Consider the following 27,475-nt stretch of genomic DNA (forward strand, 5'->3'; position numbering starts at 1 on the left):
CTCCTTACTGATGTGGCCCCGAACTGAGGCACTTCACTCTCCTTGTGCTCCAGCCCTGTGAAGCAGGAGTGAGGACCAAGGTTTAGGGCTTCCTACAGACTAGATTAAGTGTTCTGGGTCCTAAGTCTAGTAGATATTGTGAGCTTCCCTAGTGTCTCAGGTTCACTGTGTAGCAGGGTGCAAGCTCTGGATAGCAGAGAAGGTGCAGTAACAGGCTAGGGGGTTTGGGCAGGAGGGAGGGTGTAAGAGGACAGTGGGGGTGCTGGGTCTGGGTGGAAGGGTGACAGGAGACACTTGCCTGGCTCTGCCCTCCCTAATACTGGCAGGCAGTGCCTCCCATTGCTGTCATTGGCCAGCCAATGGAAGCAGCAGGGAAAACCTCCTGGGATTGGTGTCTTGCACTGCTGTTCCCCCTGCTAAGGGGAGTGGGAGCATGGAACTGGTGTTGGTGCTTCAGCCTTGCAGAGGGGGTGGAGCTGGGCCTCCCAGCATGAGCTCCCCTCTTGTGGGGGTGTGGAAGCCCTCATTTCCTAGCCCATGCAATGGTCTGTGGACTGCACTTTGAGAACCACTGGTTTAGAATTATGTATAAGTGTAATGAGGCCAGAGTCCTGAGGGGAGAGTAGCATATGATCATAGTCATACCTGTTATGCTTTATATATTGCATTTTTCAGATGCATCAACCTCCAAGACTGTAGATTTAAGTGAATTTTGGTCAAACACGCCACAAAAACATAGGATAGGTAAGGTTATTTTTTAAAATTGTTTTGTGTATGATATTAAACTAGGTTTTCAATTTTGCCATAAGATGATATGAGTGATAAAGTGGTAAAACTCCAGGAGGAAAACAAGCATGCTACTTTTACCTTTTATATTATGGTACTCCCTATCAGATTATCATCCCATTGTTCAACCAAAGGAATGTGCAGACAGCAACAGCCTGCAGTTAAGGTGAAACATGCTAACGGTGAGAGAAGGGAATGTAACACAAGCATAAGTGGTCCGGATGGTGATAGAGAAGACTTATTTGTTCGGTCTTTTAAAAATTGACCTAACCTTTGTCTAATTTTAAAAATGAATTTAAACTCTGGTTAATTCTGAATTTTCTTTTTGTGGCTTTCTTTTTTGCCTCACCATGTCTGTTAATGATGATTAATTATCACTTTTTCTTTTATTTTACACCTTTCACTTTTATATAATTATTTAAAATTCTGGGTTAATTTTTAACATGTGGATTTTGGTATTTAATATTTGGCACTTTCTGTTATAAATATTACAAATTGTGTTTTCTAACTTCTCTTTGTATTTTGAAGATCTCACCCTCTTCTGTTTAAATTAAACCTTTTCCATTTAATCTTCTGTTTTCATTTTCACTCGTGTCTTATGTGCTCTGACTCTGAGGCGCTTTTGGGTGCAGCAAGAGCACTTGTTCCTTCTTTTGTCTAGTCCAACATTTATATTAGTCCATGTTACAATTACTTATTACCTTATTTTCTTCTAGGTGCTTACAAAGCCATTTATTTGTTCCATTGTCTTCCTGGGTACCAAAATCAAAGGCTGGGTTTACACTACAGAGTTTTGTTGACAGAAGGGGTCTGGGTTTTGTTGGCAGTCTGGTTGCTGGGAAGTCCTCTTTGCAGAACTGCAATTCCACTTTCTGGCACCAGAGGGCAGTGCAATCTGTCAGTTCCCTGTCGACAAAGCACGTTGTGCATAGATCTGTTGACAGAGATAATGTTGAGATTACCCTGTCAACAGTAACTTCTGTTGACAGATGCTTCCTGTGTAGATATAGCCAAACTGTCTGGTCTATAATTCCCTTAGGCTATGTCTCTACATTAGAAGCATTTGTCCACAGAAATTACTGTCGACAGGGAAATCTCAACAGAACCTCTGTCAACAGAATACACGTGTACACAACTGCCAGACTGCACTGCCCTCTGGTGCTGGAAAGCAGAATGGCAGCTTTGCAAAGAGGGCTGCCCAGCAACCGGAAGCCCTCTCAGTCGACAGATATGTCTACACTGTACTTCTGTCAACAGTACTCTGTCGATAGATTGTTGTGCATCAAATTTTTGAGGGATAATACTGTCAAGGCAAATGCAGAGTTCTGCTGAGAATCTATTTGCTGACAGAATGCTTTGTGCATGTAGATGCTCCCCAAGTTATGCTGACAGGAGGCACCTTCTGTTGACAGAACTCTCTAGTGTAGACCCAGCCTTGTTATCCTTATTCCCCTTTTTGTCGATAGGGACTATATTTGTCCTTTTCTAATTATGTAGGATCTTTGCTATGAGTTTTCAGAGATAATTGCTAATGGCTCAGAGATCTCTTTGGCTAGTTCCTTAGTAGTCTAGGATGTTTTTTGTCAGATGCTAGTAACTTGAAGACTCTCACATGTCTAAAGTCTTGTTCTTTCTGTATTTAAGCTCCAGTCCTATCCCACGTATACTGATATTCACTAATATTTCCTGTAGGCTGAGTGCTTTGGGCGGCCACCGAGGAGAGGTTCAGGTGTCCAGCTGATTAGTAGAATGCCCACAGGTGGCAGCATTTGGTTTTCTTGGTGGTGCACATAACAAAATTTATTCTACCCAGAAATGGAAAAAAATTAGAAGGGACACTGATGCTCACTATGTTGGTCATCTGGTCATTGTTGTTCTTTTTGTTCAAAAAGGGCATGTCACGTTTTAGCCATTGTTGAATTTTCTATGGTCTTTCTTTCCTCATTGGTCTATTCTGCCATGTGTCGTCTTTTGCTTCTAATATATTCATGATTATAGCCTCTTTACTACTCTTACTGTTTGCAGTGTTAAGGTATCATGAATATTCAGTTTTAGCCTAATAAATAGCGCTACTTCTTTGGAACCATTATTGTGTTTATAAACTATTAATTGGTAAAAACTTGACTAATGACCACATGTTAATTACTGTGGTAATCTCAGGTTACCTGAGGTGAAAGCAGTTGTTGAACACTGCTCAAATGGTGCCAACCTGGGTGTGCTTGCCAGTAGACCTCCATTTTGAACAGCGAAAAGCAGGGCCTGGTTTGAAAGCTAACCAGTCTGCAATAATTTTGCAAGAGTGCATGTTTTGTAAAGAAACTCTTTCCTGCCAGTGCAACTTCAGATTATGCTACAGTCACCAGAGTGTAATACACACAATTTAAAGCAAAGCCCTCCAAAATTTGTCAGAGGTCTTGTGCTGTGGGGATAGGCATCTTGTTTTATGGCCTTCCACAGAAGGGTGGAATTAATAAGTGTACTGGACATCTGATGATAGCTTCTGGGTTTATTATAACCAAGATGAATTGTGTTTTCTTTACATCTGTTCATTAGTAATGCCATCCAACACGCCCAATGTTCGTCGGACAAGAAGAATACGACTAAAACCTTTGGAATATTGGCGAGGGGAGCGCGTGAACTATCTGACAAGACCTTCAGGTATTGTTTCTAAATATATATCTGCTTTTCTTTAATTTTAAATCGGTGCAGGACTTACTGTTTTCTAATTAAGCTTTTGGAGTCATTTATTAAACCACACTTTCATAATAGAACTCAAGAGTAATTAGTGACAATCTTCTGCAGCTTCCAACTTTGACATGTTTACCCTCAGTTTCTCTTTCATTTGCTCCCCAGGCCCATTAAGTATTGCTGTCCTTACAGTATATATTGGTTGAACTTCTCTAATCCGGAACTCTCTTGCCCAGAAACATCCATAATCTGGCATGATTTTAGTTAGCCAGATGAGCCTTTACTGTGGGTGTGGCCAGGTTTCGCATGGTAGCATAAAGTTTGTTTACAGCCACCAGTCCTGGCTGTCAGTGTTCTGTGCTGTTATTTATCTGTAGCTTACCCCAAATGTTTTCTGTGAGCCCAGTAAGCAGTGCCAGTGTTGATGTTAGATAACATTGACTTCCAGTGGTCTGGCAAATTCCCTCACTTGACACCTGACAAGTTCGGAGGTTGTCAGGCTAAAGTTAAACCTGTACCATCTAACCTGGGGACTGAGCCCTCCATCTCTGGGATGAGTCTTGTAGGCTGGAAAATGCCAATATGCCCTTGTTCAAAGGATAACCGGGACATCAGTCTGCAGGACTGTCAAACTATTGAAATTAAATTTTGAGATTCTTATTTTGTTAACATGGGACATTCAGTAAAGGTGGTTTTGGTTGGTTGGCTCTTTATTTATTTTTGTCTCCTCTGAAGTTGGATGTAAAATGTAGGTTTCAGGGGAAGAATGCACACGTATCTGGGCCTGATTGCTAAGTAGTGAAGTGTATCACCAGGGCTTGGGATGCAGTGTGCTCCTGCACCCTCCCTCCCCGCAGGATCTCTTCTCTCTGCCCAACCCACACTGCAGGGGACACAGATAAGGAGTATCCAAGGAGGCTAAGGCAAAGTTTTGACTCTGCCAGTGCATGCAGTTTGGTGCCCTTCCCATTCAGCCCCAAGGAAGAGAGCAGGAAGAGCCAGGGGCAAAGTCCAGAGTGGATCAGGAATCAAATGGCTGTTCTGAAAGAAGGGAGCCCTGCCAATCCCCCAAGATCAGCATAGAGGTGGGAGGGATAACTCCAAGCATCTGGGATTTGCCTCTCAGCTGTCAGCTTTGCTCCCTAGTCTGGGCAAGCTCCATGCAGAAGTGAAGAGGAGCCAGAGCAGGAAGGGTAAGCATACTTGACCAGGCAGCTGCCAGGAACTCTGGGATATAGCCAAAGGTCTTCCAGCACCCAAGGTAAGGCAGAGCTTTGTGAACACAGGAAAGCAGCAGGGCCGCACCTATGGTGTAATGATCATCTGGCTAATTAAAATCATGCTGGATTAAGAATGTTGCCGGACAGGTGAATGCCAAACTAGAGAGGTTCAACCTGTGCTTTGGTATAAGACCTTCTCAGTTTGCTGCTGTTGTGCTGAAAAAAGCCATAACATGTGCTACCTATGCAGTTTATCTACCAATGTGTTCCTTATGGGTGTCTGAGTCCGTCCCACCACTAACACTTTCCCAACTGGGAAACAGGGTGGGCAGTTGAGTTTTCCAACAGTGCACCACATTCTTAGGGCTTAAAGCAGGAGGAATACAGGATTGGACTTCTCTTTGAACCTTACTTCACCATCCCCTATGCCCCGTTACCTGGACAGGCAAGGGGCTGGGTCGTTGGTCACTGTGAAAATTCCAGGAAGGAGATTGCCTCTGTTGCATTTTTAATTCTTTCTTGCAGGAGGTGCTGAATTCCACTGAGGCAGAACAAAACTAGGCAGGTGTCTGAAGAGTGGGGGCTAGTCCCCAGCTGTAGTCCAAACATTTTTGATTCTCCGCACATCTGTAGACCCATATTGGGGATTTCTGGATATAGCCCTGAGAGAGCATCTGAGTTTTTGGAATGCATGCCCAAATGCCTCTGGGTCATGTCACAAAAGGTGGTGGAAGAAAAAAATTAACCCAAGAAGTGTCCAAAGTACATTCTGAACCACCCTGTTTATATTAAAAAAAAAAAAAAAAAAAATTCATAAAAATAACTATGCAGTAATGTGTTTCTTTTCTTCTACTTCAGGAGGGTTTGTGGTAGGCGGAATAGTTTCTCCAGAAAGGAATTCATGTAAGAAGCCTAGAAAAAGGAGAAAACACATGCCGAAAAAAGGTATAAGCTTCCTTGAAACTTATTTTTACTTCAGTAGTAGTATGGAGCAGTGGTTCAGGTTATATGCAACACTAGCTCTTCACACTCCTCAGAACTACTTTGGTGTGGGACATTGTTGTAAGAAATTAATATGAATTAAAACTAACGTATTAGCATGGACAAGGAGATGGGTTTTAAATCATTGGTTATGGCTAACCAGATCACCTGTAGTTTCAGAGAGGTAGCTGTGTTAGTCTGTATCTTCACAAAACAAAAATATTTTCAAGTTTAACACCTACCACCATAGACTCAAGAAAGATCTCAATTACTTATGCATTACAAGGACAATTTCCGTATCTTTGATATTCACAGTGATTGCATGCATCTCACTTAACTGGATAGACCCTTACAGAGGCTTTTGTATTCCTCCCTCTTCCTTTCCCCATCTTCCTGATTTGTCAGGCTTTTTTCTTTTTCAATTTTTGTAATTATTTTTCTCTTATTCTCCAGATCTGAAGAAGTTGATCTTTCCCATGAAAGCTCATCCATCTAATAAATAATATTGTTAGTCTTTAAGGTGTATAGGCCTGCTTCTTTTTTTTTTTTTTTTTTTTTAAGATCATCTATAACTTCACGTGGTGGGAAAGGAGGAGGTACTTTAGGTAATTGGAGGTTAGCGAGAAAGTCAGAGCAGTGGGCAGAGAAGGTGGACTGCAGTTTTGTTCTTGAGCAACCTGTTGGTTAGGCATTATAAGTTAATGCATGCACTTGTTTTATGTGAAGGTGAGCTACTGTAACTATCAACCATTTCGTGAATAGAAGCAGACTAATATACCTAAAGGCAGTGCACAAAGGTCTCAAGCATACTGGGAAAACACATGGTATTAGACAGCATGTTGTTGACTAATATTTTTCAACTAATGTGATGCATAATGATTTTGTGTTCAGTGAGGATGAGATGCTTTAAAAACATTATCTGGTTGTGCTGATGAGACCAGTACAGTTCTAATCCATACTGCAGGTGGTAGTGACTGATTTCATTTCCTGTGATTGAGTTGTTTTGCCAGTGATCACTTAGAAACAGGGCACCACATTCTATCCCAGTCAAGAAGCTGGCTTCTTGTCAGTCTATCTGGTAAAGGGTACATGTCCAGAAGCCTGATATTTCAGAGAGTCTATTAAAAAAAAAAAAAAAAGGTAATTATAACTTGGAAAAGGTTTGTAGTGTGGAGAAAATAGTTTTAGCAAGATGCCTCTTAACTAATTCAAAATGCCCCAAACAAAAACTCAAAAGACTTTCACTTGTGCATTTGCATTGAAGACCAATTTACTAAAATGTCCTTTTGGCACTAGTTTTGACATTTCATGAAATCACTGAAAAGATGAGTTTCTGCAGTCTGGAGAGGGTCAAACTTTATCTGAGGCAGAGTGGTTTGTTTCCAGCCTTAGATTTGTCCCCGTGTTGAAGATCTGCAAACACACTTGCCATATAGTATGAAGCAATATAGGTTGCATTTGACATCATGAAAAAATCCAGATTCTGATGGCTTGTAGGACTTACTCCCCAGTTACAGGGTGTCCAAACTGTCCTGCCCCTTTGAGTTTAGATGAGATTTGGGATATCTGTCTTTTGGTTTGGTTACCTCCACTTGCCCTGGAGGTGTTTGTTTATAGGAGTCCTAAATTTTCTGTACTTCACAAGAAGTTACACTCACTTTCTGCTATTTGGTCATTACCTTCTCTGAGATTTATTTTAGAAATTTTCCCTGATTTTAGTTTTCACGTGAAAATCCTGTAATCTTACAAACTAAAGGAAAGCCTTCACAGGAAGTAATTTTTCCTTTGAGGGTTTCATCTTTCAGAATTCCTACTCACTCAGTCAACTCCATCAAAGTTTTTTTAGGGGAAGCCTCTTTTTTATTTCATAAAAGGTTTAAAATTCTGTGTGGCTTCTGGGACTTCAGTGCTTTTAAAGTAGCACATTAATTGAGAAGGTGTATGGTTTTGGTTATATTTGTTAATTTTTTGAAAGGAGTCACTAGTATTCTAAGGGAGTCTGTCTGTTTTGCATAAGTGACTTCACTGAAAAATTATATCTTCAAAATTTAGTATTACAGGTAATTCCCATTTATTAAGGAAATAGTAATTTGACTAGTTGAATGTTTAAAATCTGGGAAACCATCTGAATTCATAAATGCACACTTGAACGCTAAAATATTTGAGAAATTATAGTGGCAAAGCATTATTTATGGTTGGATTAAAAACACAGTGATTAGTGTTTTTTCCCATTTTTCTTTCGCAGGGAGGTGTGGTGTTGAACATCTGACTATCTCCCTAGCAGATGCTTCTAAGCCAACTGCTGTATGGGATCCAACAATTAATGAAGAGGTTTTGCTAGGTAAGTTGCTGAAATGACATGACTGAGTTATGAGAAATTCTGTGACGAGATTGCAGAATGTGGTCCTCCTTTGAGATTGTATGGGAAAGTATGCTGACCAGGGCTTCCTCTGCTCACATTAACTCTTGAGGTGCTGAAGGTCAGGGGAGCCTGAGAATAGGGAAGTAGCACACTACTCTAGAAATGTTCAGTCTGCTGCTGAACTTAGTACTTTAGAATCTTGCAATGCTCCTATGCTGAGTACTCAATATTAAGAAATTGGAGGCTGTACTGTGCTGGTGACAAAAATGTTTTGTACATGTAACTGTCACTCAGCTTCTGGCCATTTTGTTTTTCTGTAGATTGTGTTAACACTGGAAGTAATCATTCTTGTTTCTTTAATGATGAGTCAGTGGAAATATATAAAAACCTGAACACATCTGGTTTTGCTGCTGGTAAATTGATCTTGAAACCACTTAAAGAAAAGGGGCACCAGTTTGTTCACACAGATAAAATAGTGAGTACATCTGTTTCCTTATGTATACTTGTAAGCAAAATATGTACGGAAAGACTTTGATACTTTAAAGACCTATTTAGTGTTGTTAGAGGAACTTAACTGTTTGGAGTTGATGCTGTATTGCTAACATTTACTGCATATTTTCTTAATGAAATACATACAAAAAACTTAACAAAACATTTAAATTGAAGACTCAAGCACTGGAAATAAGGGAATTTGTTAAATTAAATTTTTCTTTACAAAAGTAACTCAGCCACCTGGCACACAGGGTAGCTTTCCTGTGTTCTTCATTTTATAGTAAATAACCATATATTGTTAATAAATTCCATGACATTTAGAAAGCAATGTATAAGTCTTTGTTATAGGAAAAAGGTTTACCTCTACTATATGTTTTAGAGAGTTTGTGCTTGTTCAGGAACTCTTCCTAAACAGCAAGAACCAGGAACATCATGTGTTATATATAGCCGCCTCTTGTCATAAATTTAAAGCAGCGTAAGGGTTTGGTTATGCCAGGAAAATGGTATGTGCCTGGAATGGGTTTGCTTCTCATAAAACCAAACATAAGAGAGTGAATCACCTGGTAGGTGAAGGGGGGGCGTAGCTGGGGGAATGCCTCTTCTCCCCTTTCCAAATATGGGACTGCTCCAGCTCTGAGCTTCCTACCCCCAGGCAGTGGAGGGGCTGAAACAACCCTCCACCCCAGATTCATATAGGCCCACTGCTATCTGTTGCTCCTTATCACTGCCAGGAAGTGATGAGAAAGTGCTGTTTGCTGCATTCCTCACTCTGACTGGGGAGGGACAAATGTGCAGTGCATTTTGCTCTCAGTCCCTGACAGGGATGGAAGGCGGAGGAGCAAACAGGCCTGGTATCAATCTGGAGGGAGGGGAGAACTTTAGCCCCCTACTGTCCCTGTACAAACCTCTTGTGCATGTGTGTGCACGTGCAGACAGTCCTTTTGCTTTGAGCCCCTCCTGCACACCCCATGCCCCCCAGTCTCCTTACACTCAGCTGCTCTTCACCCCAGCCCTGACTCCTGCACACCAACCACCTGTCATGAACCCCTCCTCACCTCCCATTCCTGACTCCTTCAGCCCCCATACTCCCAGTCCCCTGTCGTGAGCCCCCAACACTCCTCCACACACTGCTGTTCCTCACAGATACTTTTGTATCACCTTCCAACCTCCTGCCCAGAGTGGACAGGTGTAGGGAAATGAGTGGCACAGGAAGTGTTGCAATATGACAGTACCTGTGACAAATTTGTTACTTTTACCCTGGACTGAACCAAGGTGAGCCAGAAATATAGGCTAAACCTGTGATAGTATTGCTTCTCAATGAATCTTACAGCAGAGACAAAACAGAAAAATTTGGACAAGTGCTGTTTGGGCACAGTAACTCAGTGCTTGAGATTTGAAAACTATTGTGTGTTTTGTTGAAAACTATTGTATGCTTTAAAACTATTGTATTTGTTACTGCAAACCATGTTGATTATAGCTCTTTTTGTTAAAATGGAGTAAATGATAAGAGTTTATAGGGGTGAAGAAAAAGTACATTTGATGGAATTTCCATTTTAAAAAATTAATATAAAGCAATCACACAGAAGAATGTTAGCAGTCTCTTTTTTAAAAAAATCTCCAAATAAAAATATTTTGAAAAATACATAATTTAAATAAAGCATGAACACCTTCCTTCGGTTTCCCAAAAACCTCCCAAAATTTAATTATGTAAGGACCCAATCAACACCTGGTAAATGTGCTAGTTTTAAGTACTTCTCTTTATTAAATGCTTAATTTCACAGCCATAATTTGCAATGGGGTCAGTGGGGTGGTGAGAGGAGTTTTACAGGGTTTTTTTTTTGTGAATGTTTTTGTGTTTATACTCAATTTTAGTGACAGGAGGGGAGGAATGTTATAAATAATGTTTTTTTTCTTTGATAGTCCTATCATTTTGCAAAGAAAATATATCTCACTAATGATAGAATATTTGATTTAATTTCTAAAGGCTTTTCACGTTATCCGTGGTGAGATTATTTTTACTCTTCATAAGACATCTTACTATTTGACAACAGGAGACTTTTTCTATGTTCCAGAAGGTAAGGACATTTTAAAAGCAACTTCTTGTAAAGGTACCAGCTGAAGGAAGAGTTTAAGTGGTGGAAACTAATATGAAGAGGGTGGAAGAAAGGTTAGAGTAACAGTTGCTGAATTTGGAAGAAGAACCTCATTAAGAGTGAATGAGAATCTATTGGTCCATCATGTGTAGGCAGTAACACAAAACTGTGTGTGTTTATGTTGATTGTCTTCATGCTTCAAGTGTGTTGTGAAGCCAGACTGTTTGCAATTGCACAGGAAGGACTGGTAATATCACCACCAACCTCTGAAAGTTTCTGTACTGCCATACAGTATTTAGTTCTTTGATCCTTTTTGGTTAACTAAACCAGCTTGCTCATTTTAGCATGGATCTTTGGTTAAGTTTTACTAGTATAATTTAATGGTCAGTTAGGGATAATGATACATACTGAAACTAAAGAAGGGAAGCCCGATTGTGGTAGCAGTTGTACCAGCATAAGGGTGATTCAAACCTGTGTAGTTATTTCAGCTTCTTGTTCAGGGATGGCTATACTTGTTATAAAACATATTTATGCTGACATAACTGTACCCCACTGGGTGGATTGTAAGGCTTCATCTACACTAGAGGGTTTTGCAAACAAAGCTGGGGTTCCTTTATTAGAGGACTGACATACTAAAAATTGCTTCCTGTGTTCATCTGCTGATGGGAGATCATATAATTAAGACTAAGATGAAATGATGGGTATTTACAGTAAAAGTCATAGACAGGTCATGGGCAGTAAACATGGCCTGTCCCTGATTTGTACTATAAATACCTATGACTAAATCTTATATGATCCTAGGGTTTTGCTGCACTGGTGGATCTTGTGGCATGGTAGAGGGCCCCTGCTGAGGTGGTGGGGGGCTGACTGCCTCCTACTTAATCCCAATCTGTGAAGAAAATTAGTTTAGAATATTGGTTTTGGTGGCAGAAAAAAGACTTCAAGTCATTGCCAGAAGTCCACATTAAGAACCAGTTTTATTAATAAATATTAGTATTTTATTAATACATTTTAAATTCACGTTCAGACTTTGGCGTGCCCATTATCTTTTGTTTGGAATTATGGATTAAATCCCATTTAAATTGCTGACCTGACCTGACCCAACTGCCAAAAGGTTCAAAATACCCAAGGACAAAGTGTTGAAAATGCTGCTCTAGCAATTTGTTCATAATGCAATAATGACTTTTTATTCCCCTTTTTTAGGAAATGGATACAACATACGCAATCTCCTGGATGAGGAAAGTATTCTTCTTTTCACGCAGCTGAAAGGAGAAAGGTGGGGAAAATTTTATACATAAAGGTTTCCACTAAAAATCAGTTCAAGTTTATATGTAGTTTGGTTTTCTGTCATCCAATATCTCTTGAATATAAAAGAGCCTTTTATATCCATCTCTGTCTTTCTTAAATACACATTTTAATAAAATAACTTTTCCACTACCAAAAATAAGATGCCTGCCTATGGAATTAAGAATCCCCTTTTTGTCAAAAGGAAGTTGATTATGATTGAGCAGTCCATAAAATGTTTTAAGTAACTTTTATTTCTAATTAGCAGTTAAGTATTCTGAAACCTGTAACTTTTAAGTTGAGTATAATATCATCCCAAAATGATTTGTTAAAAATATACTACTCTGAAGACACACTGATTTTTATAAACATAAATATTTTTCCTGTTCCAAAAACTTGAAGCATATGCAGTTGTTAAAATAGGTATCTTAGGCTATGTCTACATTAAGAGAGAAATTTGACTTTATTGATATTGATTTTGTAATTCTGGAATTAATAAGTTGAATTTGACCATCCTCACCTCCCACGTGTTCCTCACAAAGTCGACTCATTGCTGCCACGCTCAAATTGGCAAACATCCACTGTTGCAGCAGTGCATTGTGGGAACGTATCTCACAGTTCCCCTATCCCCATAGCATTCTGGGTATGCTCGCAGGTCTTTGACAATATCGTCCCACATCGCATTTTCCTCATTCTCCTCCTGTGCTACGCAAACTTCCATTTTTCTCGTTGAAAGGAAGGAAGAGCAGGGCATCCCCACAGACACAAAAAAAAGTTTACAGAAATGTCTGTCTTCTGTTGCTGAATTCTCAACTGGCCATCCACTGAGTGTCCCGCCTCCTGTGATTGCATCCGGTCCCTGAAAATAATACAGGGGCCCAGACTGTATTCTCAAAGTTGGAAGGAAGAGGTTAGAAAAAGAGGAGAAAAGAATTTTTGACTTTCCCTTTCACTACACAGGTATTGGTGATGGTCATGAAATATAATATACTAAACGTATAATGCAAACAGGAATCTCAATTAGACACCTCACTCCCCTGCCCCCTGTTTCTCTGAGGGAGTCAAAGCATGAAGACAGATGTTTGCAAAAAGGTTTTATAACCAAAATATATTTTTGGTGAGGTGTGGGGGAGGTGCTGTGGTCTGCAATTGCAGAGTCACTTGGAATGTTGAAGTTGCTGAAGTAGTTCCCATGACTATCTTAGCTGCCAGGGGAGACTTTCCCTTGGTGGCAGCAAGTCCCCCAGTATCTTAGCCACTGGGGGAGACCCCCCCCAGTGGTTGCAAGCCCCCAAATATCTTTCCTGCACTTGGAGCCATAAACGCGTGCAATCTGACGTGCTGCCTGGCAGCATGGTCAGCACCAAAGGGCAGGAACATCCTTTTATTGGGTTGGGGGCTACCCACATGATGTGGCTGAGCGCAGGAAGGACCCAGACTGCATGGTTCCTGTTGGGGAGGAAAGGAGGTTCATGCACAAATGTAAACCACTGAGAAGAAGTTTCTGGGTGTCTTCTGTAAGCATGACCCCCCACAACAGCCTGGTTGCCACATGGTGCAGCGGCTGGTGCCGGGCAGTGCAGAAAAACACCAACAAACCGAAGGTATGGATAAAAATCAAAAAACTCCCTGCAGGGGATATTTGTAATGGGTGGATGCACTCTCAGCGCTAATAGCTTAGAAAGAAAGACATTTCTCAAGCTCTCATACAAACATGAGCCCACAGCCACAGGCTTGCTGCTCTCACTTTGTAATTCACGGTCTCCCTGGTACCTAATTAATTGGGGAGTGGTGGCCTGAGCGGAGCAGTGAGGGACATTGTGGATTATATACAGGATACCTCTGGAGGCTAATAAATTCGATTTTTAAGATACTTCCACGGTGATCTTTAATTGGACTTTTGAATTTGAGCTTGATGCTATGGCCGTCAGGTAACTGTGGTATTGTAATCTCGATATTAGCGCTTCCTAAGTTGAGCGAATGATATGTACAGAGAAGACAGTCGTGGTAATATCAAGCTAACTGCCTTAAATTTGAATTTATCTTTGAGTGTAGACACAGCCTTAATTTAACTCTTAAGTAACTTGATTTTCTAACCTGATGGGCACCCAACAGACAGCGTCCAGTGACTTCAGTTGCCATGCCCAAGTTTAGAATTGAGAAATAAAATTGAGTAGTCCTGAAATTATACAAATTACTGAGAAATAAACTGTGGCTTCTGAAGCCTGTACCTTAGTATGCACTGAGGCTGGGCTTTAAATCCTAACATCAGAAAATTGACACACACAGGTTCTCTTGTACCAGTTAACTCCGATCTCTTGTTAATGCAGTATAAAGCTGTGATTATGTAACAGAGGGAGAGGTGTTAAATCTTATTAGCTCATATTTTAATAAATGATTTAAAAATGGTCAAAGTTGGTAGAGGTTGCAGACAATTATGAGGTTTTTTTTTTTTTAAATATCTCAGGCCTCTTTTTTATCCTTGTGTCATTGGTAATAGCAGTGACCATTCTCTCTCCATCTAGATGTCAGTGCACTGTAATGTATCTCAGGGGACAAGATGTTAGCAGAGACATAAAAGTTGTCAGCTCTGTCTATATTTCTGAATGTCTCTTTGTAACAACTATATTATGTCTCTGTAACAACTATATTATGTCTCTTTAACAACTATATTTTCTTAGCCATTCAATTTTTCATCTTTCTTCCTTTTTTGAAGAAGAGATCCTGGTTATCTCCCTTGACAGAGACTATGTTGCTTGACAAATTACCTCATATTGAAATTAACAAACCTTCCCCTCATTGGTAACCCAGTCCCCCCAATTAATGACAACCTGGTTGAATGCTGAATGTCTTTTGTGTACATTGGAATGCAGTTTTTCATTTTAATTAACAGTCTGATTACAAAGAGACATCTGAATTGTAATTCATTCAGAAGTTCGATACCTATAAGTTGGGGCTCAGCAAAGATCTCAATTATCTTACCCATTACAAAGAAAAGTTTCCCACCTTAGATATTCCCATGGATGGAAGACATCCCACTTAATTAACACTTCCCAGAGATTTTTTTCTTTCTCTCTTTCCTCTCCCTCTTTTTTTAATTTTTACGTAGCTGGTTCCTCAGTCTTCTCTCAGTTCTCCTACAGGATCTGAAGAAGTAGGTCTTGCCCACAAAAGCTTGTTACCTAATAAATGATATTGTTATTCTTTGAAGTGCTACATGGCTGCTATTTTGTTCTGGCAAAATTCATAAAGACTGTCACTTTCATAATTTTACCAAAACGCTGTCATGTAGCACTTTAAAGACCTAACAAAATAATTTACTAAGTCATGAGCTTTTGTGTGGCAGACCCACTTCTTAGGATTTGTAAAAATAGTGCTGAAAGTGAACTGGCATGGTGAATATATGAGAGAGAGGCAGGGAGGAAAAATGAAAACTGACAAATCAGCTAAACAGGACGGAAAGGTGTGGGGATCAATAACAGAATACCGCTTGTCGTCATCTACAGCCCTCAGTGCAAACCCCTCCAGCGCATTATCAGCAACCTACAACCTATACTGGAACATGATGCTACAGTCCGGGAGGCTCTGGGTGAGAGGCCCGTGCTGTCCTACAAACCACCACCTAACCTCAGGAAGAGTCTCACTATCAGCCACACCACAGAAATACTAATCCTGGAACGTCTTCTTGCCACAAACCCCATTGCCAACATTGTCCACATATCTGGTCTGGAGATACCATCAGTGGACCTAACCACATCACTGACACAGTCAGGGGCTCATATTCCTGTATTTTCACTTATGTTATATATGCCAGCAATGCCCCCTCTGCTTTGTATATTGGATAGCCTGGACAGTCACTTTGCTGAAGAATAAGTGGACACATATCAGACATTAGGAATCTGAATACACACAAATGCATATTCAGCGCTTCATTAGCATGCAGACTGCCGCTTCGAAATTGATGCGCCTTGCTGCCGCGCGGCGCGTCCAGACGGGGCTCCTTTTCGAAAGTACCCCACCTACTTCGAAGTCCCCTTGACTTGACTTCGAAGTAGGCGGGGTGCTTTCGAAAAGGAGCCCTGTCTGGACACGCCGCATGGCGGCAAGGCGTGTCAATTTTGAAGCGCCGCGGCAGCCCGCATGCTAATGAAGCGCTGAGTATGCATTTCAGCGCTTCATTAGTAAACTTCAAAATGGCCATTTGCGTGGCCATTTCTAAGTTTGGGGCACGTGTAGACATGGCCTAGAGAGAGCAACAACCTACTACAGTTTCCAGCTCCTCTGTTAGCTCTGTTAAGTTTGTTGTGGATCTAAAGGTCCTAGCTTTCAACCCTGCTGATGAGACAAGCAAAGGGCTTGTTCCACCTTCCGTTCAGCCTTTACACCCCTGAAGTGTTCGATATTAAGCAGAGATATTCCCTTAACTTCATTTACACTTAACTAATCAGCTCTTAGGTTGTGGCCACACTTGGCCAAAACTTCGAAATGGCAATGCAAATGGCCATTTTGAAGATTAGTAATGAGGCGTTGAATATTCAGCGTCTCATTAGCATTAGGACGCTTCCGGCAGTGGTGCTTCGAAAGCGCCACTTTCGAATGTGTGCAGCTACACGGGGGTTCTTTTTTCGAAAGGACCCCGCACATTTTGAAACACGTGCCATCCTTTTGAAAAGAACCAAGTGGGGCCACAACCTTAGTGTTTACAAGTTTCAGATAGTTGGAGAAATTTAGCATATTTATCACTTCTTATGCATCTTTTAGCCAAGCTGTGTGTTTATTTCAAAACATTTCATTCTTATGAAAGGTGTTGTAAAGCTGTTCCTGAGTGATTTCTGTGGAAGCAGTAGCCTTCAGGTTTGATTGATTGGGAGGTTTTACAGGATTTGAGGATTGGCTGTGCTTTGCAGTTTACTTCCAGAAGCATCCTTTTTTTTTTTTTTTTTTTTTTAATAAGATTGTGGGGCGGTGGGGAGGGGGCAAGCTATGGCCTGTGGGCTGCATCAGGTCTATCAAGGTTTTTAATGTGACCCTTAGGATTAGTGTTCCCTGTAAAATGAGCACTTGGGTGGCTGCCCAGGAGAGATTCAGGTGCTGCCCAGCTGATTAGCAGAGTGCTCACAGCTGGCAGCGTGTTTCTGTTAGTGGCTCACAGCCGCACATAACAATTTATCAGTATATCTGCACGTAAGAATTTACTCCACTTATTGATGGAAAAAAATGAGGGAACACTTCTTAGCACCACTGCAGCCCCAAACTGGTAATCCTAAGACATGCTCCCTGTGTGATGTAGCCCCAGGCTGCTCCTGAAAGTGGCTGACACATCCCTGCAGTTCCACATGCTGCTTTCACTCTCAGGTGCTGTCCCTTCAGCTCTCATTGGTGGGGAATGGGGAACCGGGTCCAGGGGAAGCTGCAGGTTGAATGCCTGCAAGTGAGAGCAGTATGCAGAGCTGCTTGTCTCCACCCCCAAAGCTGTTGCCAGATGTGCTAGCAATTTCTGGGAACAGCACAGGGCCAGGGCAGGTGGAGAGTCTTCCTTAGCCCTGCTGCGCTGCCAGCCAGGAGCTGCCTGAGGTTGGTGGCTCCTGTCTGCGTCCTGTACCCACTCTGGCACTCCAGCTCTCTGCCCCGCCATATGGTTGCTTTGCCCAGAAGCATCCCTCGGTACCAGTGTTTACCCAGCTCTGTTTTAGATCCATGTCAGCCAGGAGTTAAGCTGGGAGACAGTCATGCTCTTCTGAACTGTTCCCACCTGAATTGCTGTGTAATGAGATGCCACTCTGTGCAGATGCCTCTTTTGGACTTCATGGACTTTCAAGCCTTGCTTTGCTAAAAGGGATGCCATTTGCAGTAAACAGTTCATATGTTTATGGGCCGATCATCCTTTTTCATGAATGCCTCAATGCATAGTGAAATGGTTAAACACTGACCTTGTAAATAGTTTCAGTGATGATGCCATTGAGATCAGTAGGAGCAGGTCATACTTTTCAGAGCTAGCATTTCAGGCCATTGGCTAATTTAGACAGACCTAACTGCAGTGGTATTAGTGAGCTGGCCCCTTGAGTGTTGAGGCTCAGCAGCACCTGTGCCACACTTGACTAGCCGCCTCTGCTATTAAATCATGTGACTAAACCAGGCCTGCTTGGGGTGGGGAGACTTAGAAGAGCCAGGCAAGGAGGAATTCCTGGGAGAACATCTCTAGGAGTCAGTGCTTGATAAAGGAGGGGAGGAGCAGCCAATAAGTCTGAGGCAGTGTAGGCAGGATCCCTGGGAATGAGAAATTGGGCATGCAGAGGCAAGGTTTAAGCAATGGGGCTAGCGCTGAACCCAGTGTAAGCAGTGCTGGAATGCTTAGGAAGACACATACTTAAGAAAAGGAAGAGATGTTTCTTGACTTAAGACTGGTGGAGAGACTCTCTGGGACAAAGTGGAAGGCATGGTAAGGGAACAGCCCTCACATCAAGTACAGCTACCCTTTCTGAAATTAGAATGGTTAAGGCGTCTCACTAAAACCCATACTTTAAATACAAAAGTCAGTTTGTCTTTTTACAGTAAAATGATTTTTTTTCTCATATATTAATGGCCATCAGTGTAGTTGGGGCACCCCCCAAGACTATGAATGACCTGTCTCCTCTTGTTGTTAGAAGGGCAGGGTTGACGTTTATGGTAAAATTGCGTATGGTAGAGTGGAGGTGTAAATAAAGATATTTCATGAAATCTTGCACAAAAAGTCAGGCTTTGCATTTGTTTCTGGGTGCTGAGAGGTAAATAGTCATTCTTATTTCAGCTATAGGTTTGGAACTCAGTCTTGGATCATGCTAGAGTGTGTTCAGTGGTTTCATGATTTTCAATAAAAAGTAATTTTCACTAATTCTTTGACTATACTGCTTGCCAGTGCTTTTTTGTGGTACAAAAAAGAGAAGCTGCTACTCAGCCTGCTTCATAGCCCCATCCACTCCTGTGGCTGGTGCTGCGGGGGTGCTGGTAATCAGTACCAGCACAAAAAAAGCACAATTGCTTGCCATTCAACTAGCAGGTATATTTTCTTTTGAGGCATGAATAGAGCATGTCACTTCCTGTGCAAAATTGAGCCTTGTGTCTGGATGAGTTATTTATTTGTTGAATATATGTTTTTCCTAGTTCAGTAAATCCTCGAGTTAACAGACCCTGATATAACAGGCTTTGGAAATAATGGACGCTGTCTGCCAGCCCTCCTGCCCCCACCTAAATAAATGCCAGAAACTCACCAGAGCTGCTGCCAGGGCTGGAGGAGCCGCTGGGGCCACCAAGGCCAGAGGAGCCCTGGGGGGTGCTGCGGCGAGGTACAGGAGCTTTCCTCCCCCAGCTCTGTATGCGTGGAGCATGTAGTTCCCCAGCTGCTGCTGCCTGCAGTAGTGCTGAACAGCAGCTGTGGTGTCATAGTCTGCTGCCCACTGGTAGGGTGAAGGTGGCCACCCTCTACTTTGCAAAGGTAGCTCAGGGCTGAGGGCTGGAGGAGCTGCAGTGCTGAGAGCTGCAGGAGGTGGAAGGAGCCAGGTCGGCTTTCATCTCCTCTCCTGGTAATTGGGAGAGGGAGATGGAGGTGTGAGGGGAAGAATGGGACAGGAGGGAGGAAGGGAAGAGGTGGGACAGAGGACAGGAGTGAGTAATGGGCTGGAAAGGTTAGCGCATCATCATACGGTATAACCATTCGGATATAATGGACTTCTGGCATTAACAGACACCCCTCCTCTCCATTAGTCTGTTAAATTGAGGGTTTACTGTAGGGTAGGCTTCTGTTCTAAAGGCTTTTGTTGCTCATTGTTTTACACTCAGGATATCTGATCTGCACAGGCACATCACGCATTTGACAAGGGCAGCATAACATTTATTGAGGGGAGACTTCCGTATTCTCAGCATCAAAACTATTTCCCAAATATACTGGGGGGGATGTTTTTAGTGGCTAGAAAACTGGGAGTCAGGGCTCCATGTTCTTATTCCTGCCTGTAGCATTTACTTGCTGTGCAGTCATGGGCAAATCACCCCTCTTTCCCAAATATATCAACTTTCTCACTTATAACATGGGTATAATACTTAACTATGTCACAGGGCTATTGTGAAGTGTAATGTCTGAAAAGCGTTTTGAGCTCTTCAGTTAAAACGTATTGCAGGATGTTCAGTAATGCATTAACCTGATACCAGCAAGGTTCTCAAATAATCTCTAATTAAACATGTAGCCATTCTGCTTGCCCTTCAGAGAATGTACTGTCTTCTTAAGTAAACCAAAGATAATTGAGTTGCTGCACTGGCTGTCAGCATCCTTAGCTCATTCTATGCATTTAGGTATATATGAGGACTACTGAGTGAATGTATGGTTAGCTCAGAGTATGTATTTTATTTTACCTTGTACCTTTTTACCTTTACAAGTACACTCATCCCTCACTATAAGAGTACGCCAACTCTTTGCTCATAGATGAAAACTTATGAGAGAGACACTAAATTCCCATTGAAATATGTGTAAAAGTCTCTGATTGGTTCTAAGTGCTTGGAGTGTCAGCAGGTGGCACGACTTGTGAAAGGTAAGTGAACCTGGGGTTGTTGGGGGTTAAAGGCTGGGGGCAGTTTGGGGACATGAGTGGGAGGGAGGATTAAAACATGGTGGTGGGTTGGGTCTGCGGGGCTGGTGGGGGGCTTGAGGGGGCCAGGCTGTGGTGGTTTAGGTGCAAGGGGCTGGTGGGGGGTGGGGGTTAAGGTTGCAGCAGTTTGGGGTCTGTGGGGCTGGCAGAGGGGTTTAGGTTTCGGTGGTTTGGGGTCTGCGGGGCTGGCGGGGGGGGTTAGGTTTTGGTGGTTTGGGGTCTTCAGGGCAAGCAGGGGCAGGGGGGTTAGGTTTCAGCAGTTTGGTGTGTTCAGGGCCGGGGGGAGGGAGGTAGGTTTGGGTGGTTTGGGGTCTGCCGGGGGGGTGTGTGTGTGTTTCAGTGGTTTAGGGTCTACAGGACCAGCGGGGATGGGGGTTAGGTTTAGGGGTGTGTGGGTCTGTGGTAGGGATAGGTTTGGGGTCTGTGGGGCTGGTGGCAGGGGTTAGGTTTGGGAAGTTTGGGGTCGGGGGGTAGGTTTGGGGGTTGGCGGGCAGGAGGGGTTAGATTTGGGTGGTTTGGTGCTGGTGGAGGGATGGTGTGTGTGTGTTAGGTTTGGGTGGTTTGGGGCCAGTGGGAGGGGGTAGGTTTGGGGCTGGTGGGCTGGGGGATTAGGTTTGGGCAGTTTGGGGCTGGCAGGGTGGGGGGGTTAGGTTTGTGTGGTTTAGCTGTGTGGGGCCAGCAGGGGGGTTAGGTTTGGGATTGGCGGGGGGGAGCGGGTTCAGGCTGCAGTGGGTTGGAGGTGCGGGGAGGGAGTAAAACTCATTAGCAGGGGAATTCACTCATCCAGTGAACAAAAGGTAAGTGTGTGTGTCCATCCTTTTAATTGAGTACTTGTAAATAAAGTATTCGTTTAACAAGGGATGAGTGTATGGCAACTGTCCACCACATTAGAATTCTTAACATTTACCTCTACTATGCTTCATGACTTCCTGGAGACTAACGACCTCTTGAGAAAATCATGTGTGATCAGTGCATGCCTGAAGCCAAGAATCTAGACCACCAATATGCAACCTAGGCTAGTGAATGATGCTCCTTCATCTCAGTGAGAACAAAATTACTGTAACCAAGAAGGTTGCCCTGGAGAGGGCAGTGTTCTTAACCACACTTATGTACCTAGAAATGTGCGGGGTGTGTCGATTAAAGCCTGGCATTGCTTTGACTGGGTGCAGCCAGAGCATACTTCTGTCAGTCAGTGCTGCTTGCAATCAGCATGCACCTCACATCACATTCCCTTGATTTGTGTGTGTGTTTCACTATAGTAATACTGATAAGGGAAAAAATCCCTATGCAGATGGAAACCAGTGGAAACTGGGAACTCTGCTCTGTGCTTGGGCAATGGTAAACAAAACATCTTGTGGGCCACACACAGAACACCAGTGGATCGCAGGTTGCCCGCTAGCTTAGATGGCAAATAACTAGCTTTGGAGGCTAAAGTTAGGTGCATCAGTTTTAACTGGCATAAGCATAAACTGCTATTCAAATAGCCTACCTTCTCTGCCATTGCACAGGAAAAAGAGGAAGTAGGAAAAAAAAATCTGAATAGGAGTTGAAAGCTGTTGAAAATCCTGGCCGTGATTGTTATGCTAAACTTCTTGCACATGTGAAAATAGTGAAGATTAATTAGCTTTGTAGTACCTCATATTTGCTTTGTCTGCTAAGTAACTTCAATACTGTTTGCAGAAGTGCTTGGACGTTCCAAGTGTATTGGTCCTTTGAGGTTGCGAAAACATTGGTAGCTTCTTTAACAAGAAAGCCCAAAATTACAAAGACCTATATATTTGTTTGAAAAAAAATTCTGAGCTAAAGTAGTTCTCAGCCATACTGACTTTTATTTCTGTGCAAGTAGCAGTGTCACTTGTCTTCCCTGTGCTAGCTATTACCAGTCAAATGCAGCATCAATTGAAGATGCTATATGTAGCATGCAGAGTTTGGAGAAGGTGTGCAGATATTTCCAAACTGGTGTCTTGCCTCTTCAGTGAACATGTGTACCTTCTTGTTCTGCCCACAGACCTAAGTTATTTGGACAGACTTCATTTTGAGATAAATAATGGAATACATTATCAAACCAGCTAGCAATAATGGAAGAGTACGCTTTTTTTTCCTTAGTTCCATAATATGCCATGAAAAGAGCCTGGTTTTGTGAAACAGGAAGGAGATCAGAATCTCTTTTCATGGCCTACTGTAAAACTAAAGGAGAGTGTACACAGATCTGGGTGGTTCTAAGGGCATGTAGTTTATGGAAAAAATTTTCTTCAGGGGAGAGGGAAAGGCAGAAGAGAGAAACATACTGCTAATTGTGAAAATCAAATGTTTTAAAAAGCGTACTCCATTTTTAAATCTTATTTCTTGCTATCAGTATTTCTGATATACTCCAGTAGATGGAACTCTAAGCACACTTATTTTTTTTATTCCAGCATCTGTATTCAGCTATTTTATGGGGTTGTATAATGCACATTGTTTACATGATACAATTACTTTGTCTAGTGAAATAGGACAACCGATCACTTGGTTTACTTGATGACATCTATTGTATATACAATGATATATGAAAATGAGTTTGGCAGCTAGCTGGTAGAATACAAAGGTTTTTAATAAGTTACTTGTTCCAGTCTGAGCCAGGTTGGTGTTGAACAAGATCAGTGTTTTCTTTAGCTGTAGTTTGTGAAGTATGAGATGAAATGGTGACATTACTTTTTCCTGGGCACCACCTCATAGTTGCCATACTTTTGGTAGGCTTAGCGGGGCAAGCAAGGATTGATGGTACCTGAAGACTGGAATACTCTGTTCTTCTTTGAGCACTTGTTCATGTCTATTCCACAATATGGCTGGGTTCCAAGACATGGGGGCTCACAGCACACCTCACCAATGTGGGAGAACATATCCTTGGAGGCATGTGCTCTGTGCATGCAATTTGAGAGCAACAGGACTGAGGGTCCATAAGCCTTCAGCAACTTTGAGGATTCCAGCCTGTATGAGCAGTGGGGCCTGTTGTCCTGGTTGTTGACCAGATATGGACACTGTTTGCACTCTTACACTCCAGATCATGGGTTTGGTGCTGCTCAGGAAGTGCCAGGTGTAGATCACAGGCCATAGGTCACTGCAGATCTGCTGTTTGAAGCCATTCTAGGAGCATCTGGGCTCTGAGGGAATCCAGAGTCTTCATGTCAGACCTGTGGTCTCAGACTCAGTATTGCTTCCAGTGCACCTCTACAGTCTCCAGGTCACTGTGTGTCAGGAACATGGGTTCTACACCATCTTCATTCCAGGGCTCCCTACCAGTGCCAGTCCAACCCACCTGGTGGAACCCCTGACAGTGATGACACTGCTAGCCTTCCTGGAGCCTTACCCATCTCTTGTGACCCAGTTGGTAGCTGGGGTTTTGGACAAGCATGCAGCTCCTCACTATTCAACCCTGTGCCCTCAGTAGCAGGGTTTATGTCGGCTCCACAGGAAGAGGTGGCACCAGTTTTGGGTGGGGCAATGTAAGTGGGTCTCTCTTCCTCCTCATTCGGAGATAAGGCTATTGCTGAACTGCATCCTGTACTGCAGAAGGGCACTAAAGGACACCAACTACTACTGGAGAGGGTGGCCTCCAGTCTCAGCTTGAGGGCAGAAGAGCTAGAGGAACCCTCCAATACCCTTTTCAATGTACTATCAGCTGTGACACTAGCTAGAGTGGCACTTCTGCTCTATGATGGGGTTTCACACATCAGAAGTACTGTAGCAAACTCCATCCTCTCTGACCTCTGTCTCCAAGCAAGCAGAAAGCAAGGATTTCATCTCCTTCAAGGGTCATGAGTTACTTCAGCCAGGCCCCCAACTTCTCAGTGATGGAGGTGGTGAACCACAAGGAGTGTCAATACCAATCTCTGAGTGGATGCTGCTGGTAGTGGAATGGACACGAGCAATCACTTGAAAAATAAACAGTAACCTGTTTCCATGACTAGTGCTCTTCAAGATGTGTTGCTCATGTCCATTCCACAGTCTGCCCTCCGTCCCCAGTGTCAGTCTCCAACAAGAAGGGACTGAGGGTGGGTGAAAGCACACAGTACCCCTTATACCACTCCAGGGAGACCCACTCCAGCTGTCATTAGAGACGTGCCCTGATGGGTGCTGCTTGGGGAAAAGCTTTCTTAACCAGTGCATGTGGTGAGTACACACATGAGCAAGACATCTCAAACAACATCAGTTATGGAATAGGTAATTGTCTTTTACTGTGGGAGGAGGTACATCCAGATCATGGGCACAAAATAGACACAATGGCAGCACAGACCTGCCTCTAGAGGTATGCCTAGTTTGTTGACAGAAATTTAAGGCTGTCAGTTTAATATGTTTCATGATGACGAAGAGTGCTAAAGCCCAAAACATGTTATGCCCTAGTATAGTTTCTAACATGGCTGATCAGTTTGCTTTGTGCAGAGTCTGAGCTCACATCAGTGGACATGGGCTTAGGCTGCAGGGCTAAAAGCAGCCATGTAGACTTTCCCACTTGGGCTGGATTTCAGGCTCAGAGTCCAGGCACGAGCCCAAGTGGGAATGCTGACATAGCTATTTTTAGCGCTGCGGTTTGATTCCTGTGAACCCAAGTCTCTTGACCTGCTAGCCAATGGCCGGGTAATGAGTGGTGTGTGAGCCTAGTTACACCCGAGTCTTTGACTGCTAGGACTAACAGTCCCTTTGCAGCGGGCAACCAGAATGGCTGGCGGATGCCCCCAGAGTTTCACCCGAGTCTTTTAACTGCTAGGACAGGCAGTCCCTTCGCAGTGGGCAGCCAGTGTGGCTGGTGGGTGCCCCAAATGTTGGTGCAGAGAGCTTATTTTACCCGAGTCTTTAACTGCTAGGACAGACTGTCCCTTCGCAGAGGGCAGCCAGGGAGGGTGATGGGTGCCCCAGGAATCAGTCCTGTGGAGGCGACGCAACTCAGCACTCAGCTTTTACTGCACCTTACCACTGACCAGACTGATATAGCCAAATGGCTAAGTTTCTTTGTTTTGTGTTTGGCCGAGTTGCTAACTGGAAGGAGTCAGGCTGAAAGCTTAAATGGTTACTATTTATTAAAAGGGCAGAAATTAGAATCTTAGTGGTTACAAGGTTATTGCTCTATCTTCTTTACTAGTAGGCTTATACATCCTATGTATGTGGTATACCAGTTAGATTACAAATGAAAGTTACATATTTGAGGACAAAGCGCCTCAGTTTACAGAGCTCTTACTATTAAATGTGCACAAAGTACATTTCAGGTACAGTTCTCACCCCTGCATCCTTCGACTCCGGTGTAGCCAGCGTCTATCACTCAATTCCTCGGGAAGAAGTAGTGTGAGGAGGGTGTCCCCTGGGACCTCGGGAGGCAAAGACCTATACCTGCTGGTCGAGTAAGGTAATTGGAGCTCAGTTAGAGTAGGCTGCTGGGCCCATCTTTATGCCCCTTGGTTCATGCACACTCTTCCTTATCTGTTAGATGCCAATTATGCTGGTTCGCCTTTGTGATGCCAGTTCTTACAAGGGAGTTGCAACTTGATTTACACTTGTAAGATAAAGGAAACTAAATCATTAAGACAGGACATTGTTTTTGTAGGGGTGCGAGATTCCTCTCCTGGGACAATCTGTAGGTGTATCAATTATGAGTACCAGCCAAGGGCAATTTAAGGCCCTGTGGTCATTGGCTGGCTTGTTAGCCCTCTTCTCTGTGTTCTTCCGTTATACAGGATCATGATGAGGCAGCACATCTGTGCTCTGAGGCATCAAAGACTGTGCTTGAGATTCGCACATCTGTGTTCTCAGGCATCAAAGACTGTGCTGTTTCCTTTTGTGCTCTGAGGCACCTAAGAGGGGCAAAGTGGAGCAGAGCAGGGGGATTCTGTCTGGCTACACGACCTCAGCTCTGCAACTGCGTAGACATAATTAGTCCTGCATGGGACATAAGTGATGCAAGCGCAACATACAAGCCTCTGGAAAAACGTATCTTGTTTAAGTAAATATGTGGGGATAGTCTGTTGATATCGTATGGTTCCCCTGACACAGAACAATTTACCAGTACCTACCCGAAGCAAAGGACAGCCCAGTTTATGGACCATTGTGGCAACAGAGGTTGACCCTTGTTCATTCCTGATTTGCTGAACTGAACACTTGCCTATGGAAGTGTTTTATTGGTGGGTTGTGAAAAAACTCGTGTGCGTTGGCCATTCATTAGGTCTGGGAGCAGCCAACTGGATGGCATTTGAACATCTAAGTGGGGGCACAAATGCACCGTTTACAGGGAACACTGTTGTGAAGTTGAAGATTTTCTTCTGAGTGGGTTTATGCAAGGCGAGGTGAGACTTATTTTTTTTAAGTGGAGAGTTGGCATCTCTTGACACAAGATTACCCTCGTGTCCTTGGATAATGTTGGAACTATATAGATTGTGTAAGCTGGAAAGAGTCAGGTGAAGACATATGAGACAATGATTTAAATGGAATTCTAGTTTTATATTAGACACCTTAATGTCTGACTAATTTTTGGTCATTTTTCCTTAGATTTACCCAATAGTTTCTTGAATAGTAACTGAGAGGTAGCAGTGTTAATTTGCATTCTAACAAAACAAACGAGCAGGCATGTACCACTTTAAAGGTGATGAGAGTTCGTGGGACCCATTTCCTCAGGTCTGGAGATCAGAACAGGGACCCAGAAGAGGGAAATTTTAAATCATCGGATGTGGATGATCTGAGGAAGTGAGTCAGCCCCAGGAAAGCTTATCACACAATAAATTATTTTGTTACTGTTTAAAGTGCTACGTGATTGGTTTGTTTTGTTACAGTAGTTTCTGATATTCTCAATACAGTCCCATTTTACAGCCATGCCCCATTTCCTTTTTCACTTCGAACTTGTTGCTCTGAAGTATTTACACAAATGTAACACATCTAAGAGCTTTTGATGCTAGAAAACTTTTTACTTTCAAACAAAAGTTATATCTGTTA

The 27,475-nt window shown here is 42.9% G+C and overlaps 1 protein-coding gene across 2 annotated transcripts in view; it reads left to right on the forward strand.

Moving 5' to 3' along the window:
- Positions 1–27,475, forward strand: part of CENPC (centromere protein C) — a 56,289-nt gene that overhangs the window by 22,287 nt on the left and 6,527 nt on the right. For both annotated transcript variants that reach the window (XM_074992065.1, XM_074992066.1), the window contains 7 exons: positions 676–744; positions 3,340–3,444; positions 5,553–5,639; positions 7,921–8,016; positions 8,358–8,512; positions 10,514–10,604; positions 11,826–11,898. In XM_074992065.1, coding sequence (XP_074848166.1) covers positions 676–744; positions 3,340–3,444; positions 5,553–5,639; positions 7,921–8,016; positions 8,358–8,512; positions 10,514–10,604; positions 11,826–11,898 — 676 coding nt within the window. The remainder of the gene's footprint in view (positions 1–675; positions 745–3,339; positions 3,445–5,552; positions 5,640–7,920; positions 8,017–8,357; positions 8,513–10,513; positions 10,605–11,825; positions 11,899–27,475) is intronic.

Source organism: Carettochelys insculpta, chromosome 4, assembly GCF_033958435.1.
Source record: "Carettochelys insculpta isolate YL-2023 chromosome 4, ASM3395843v1, whole genome shotgun sequence".
In the NCBI taxonomy this organism is placed as follows: domain Eukaryota; kingdom Metazoa; phylum Chordata; order Testudines; family Carettochelyidae; genus Carettochelys; species Carettochelys insculpta.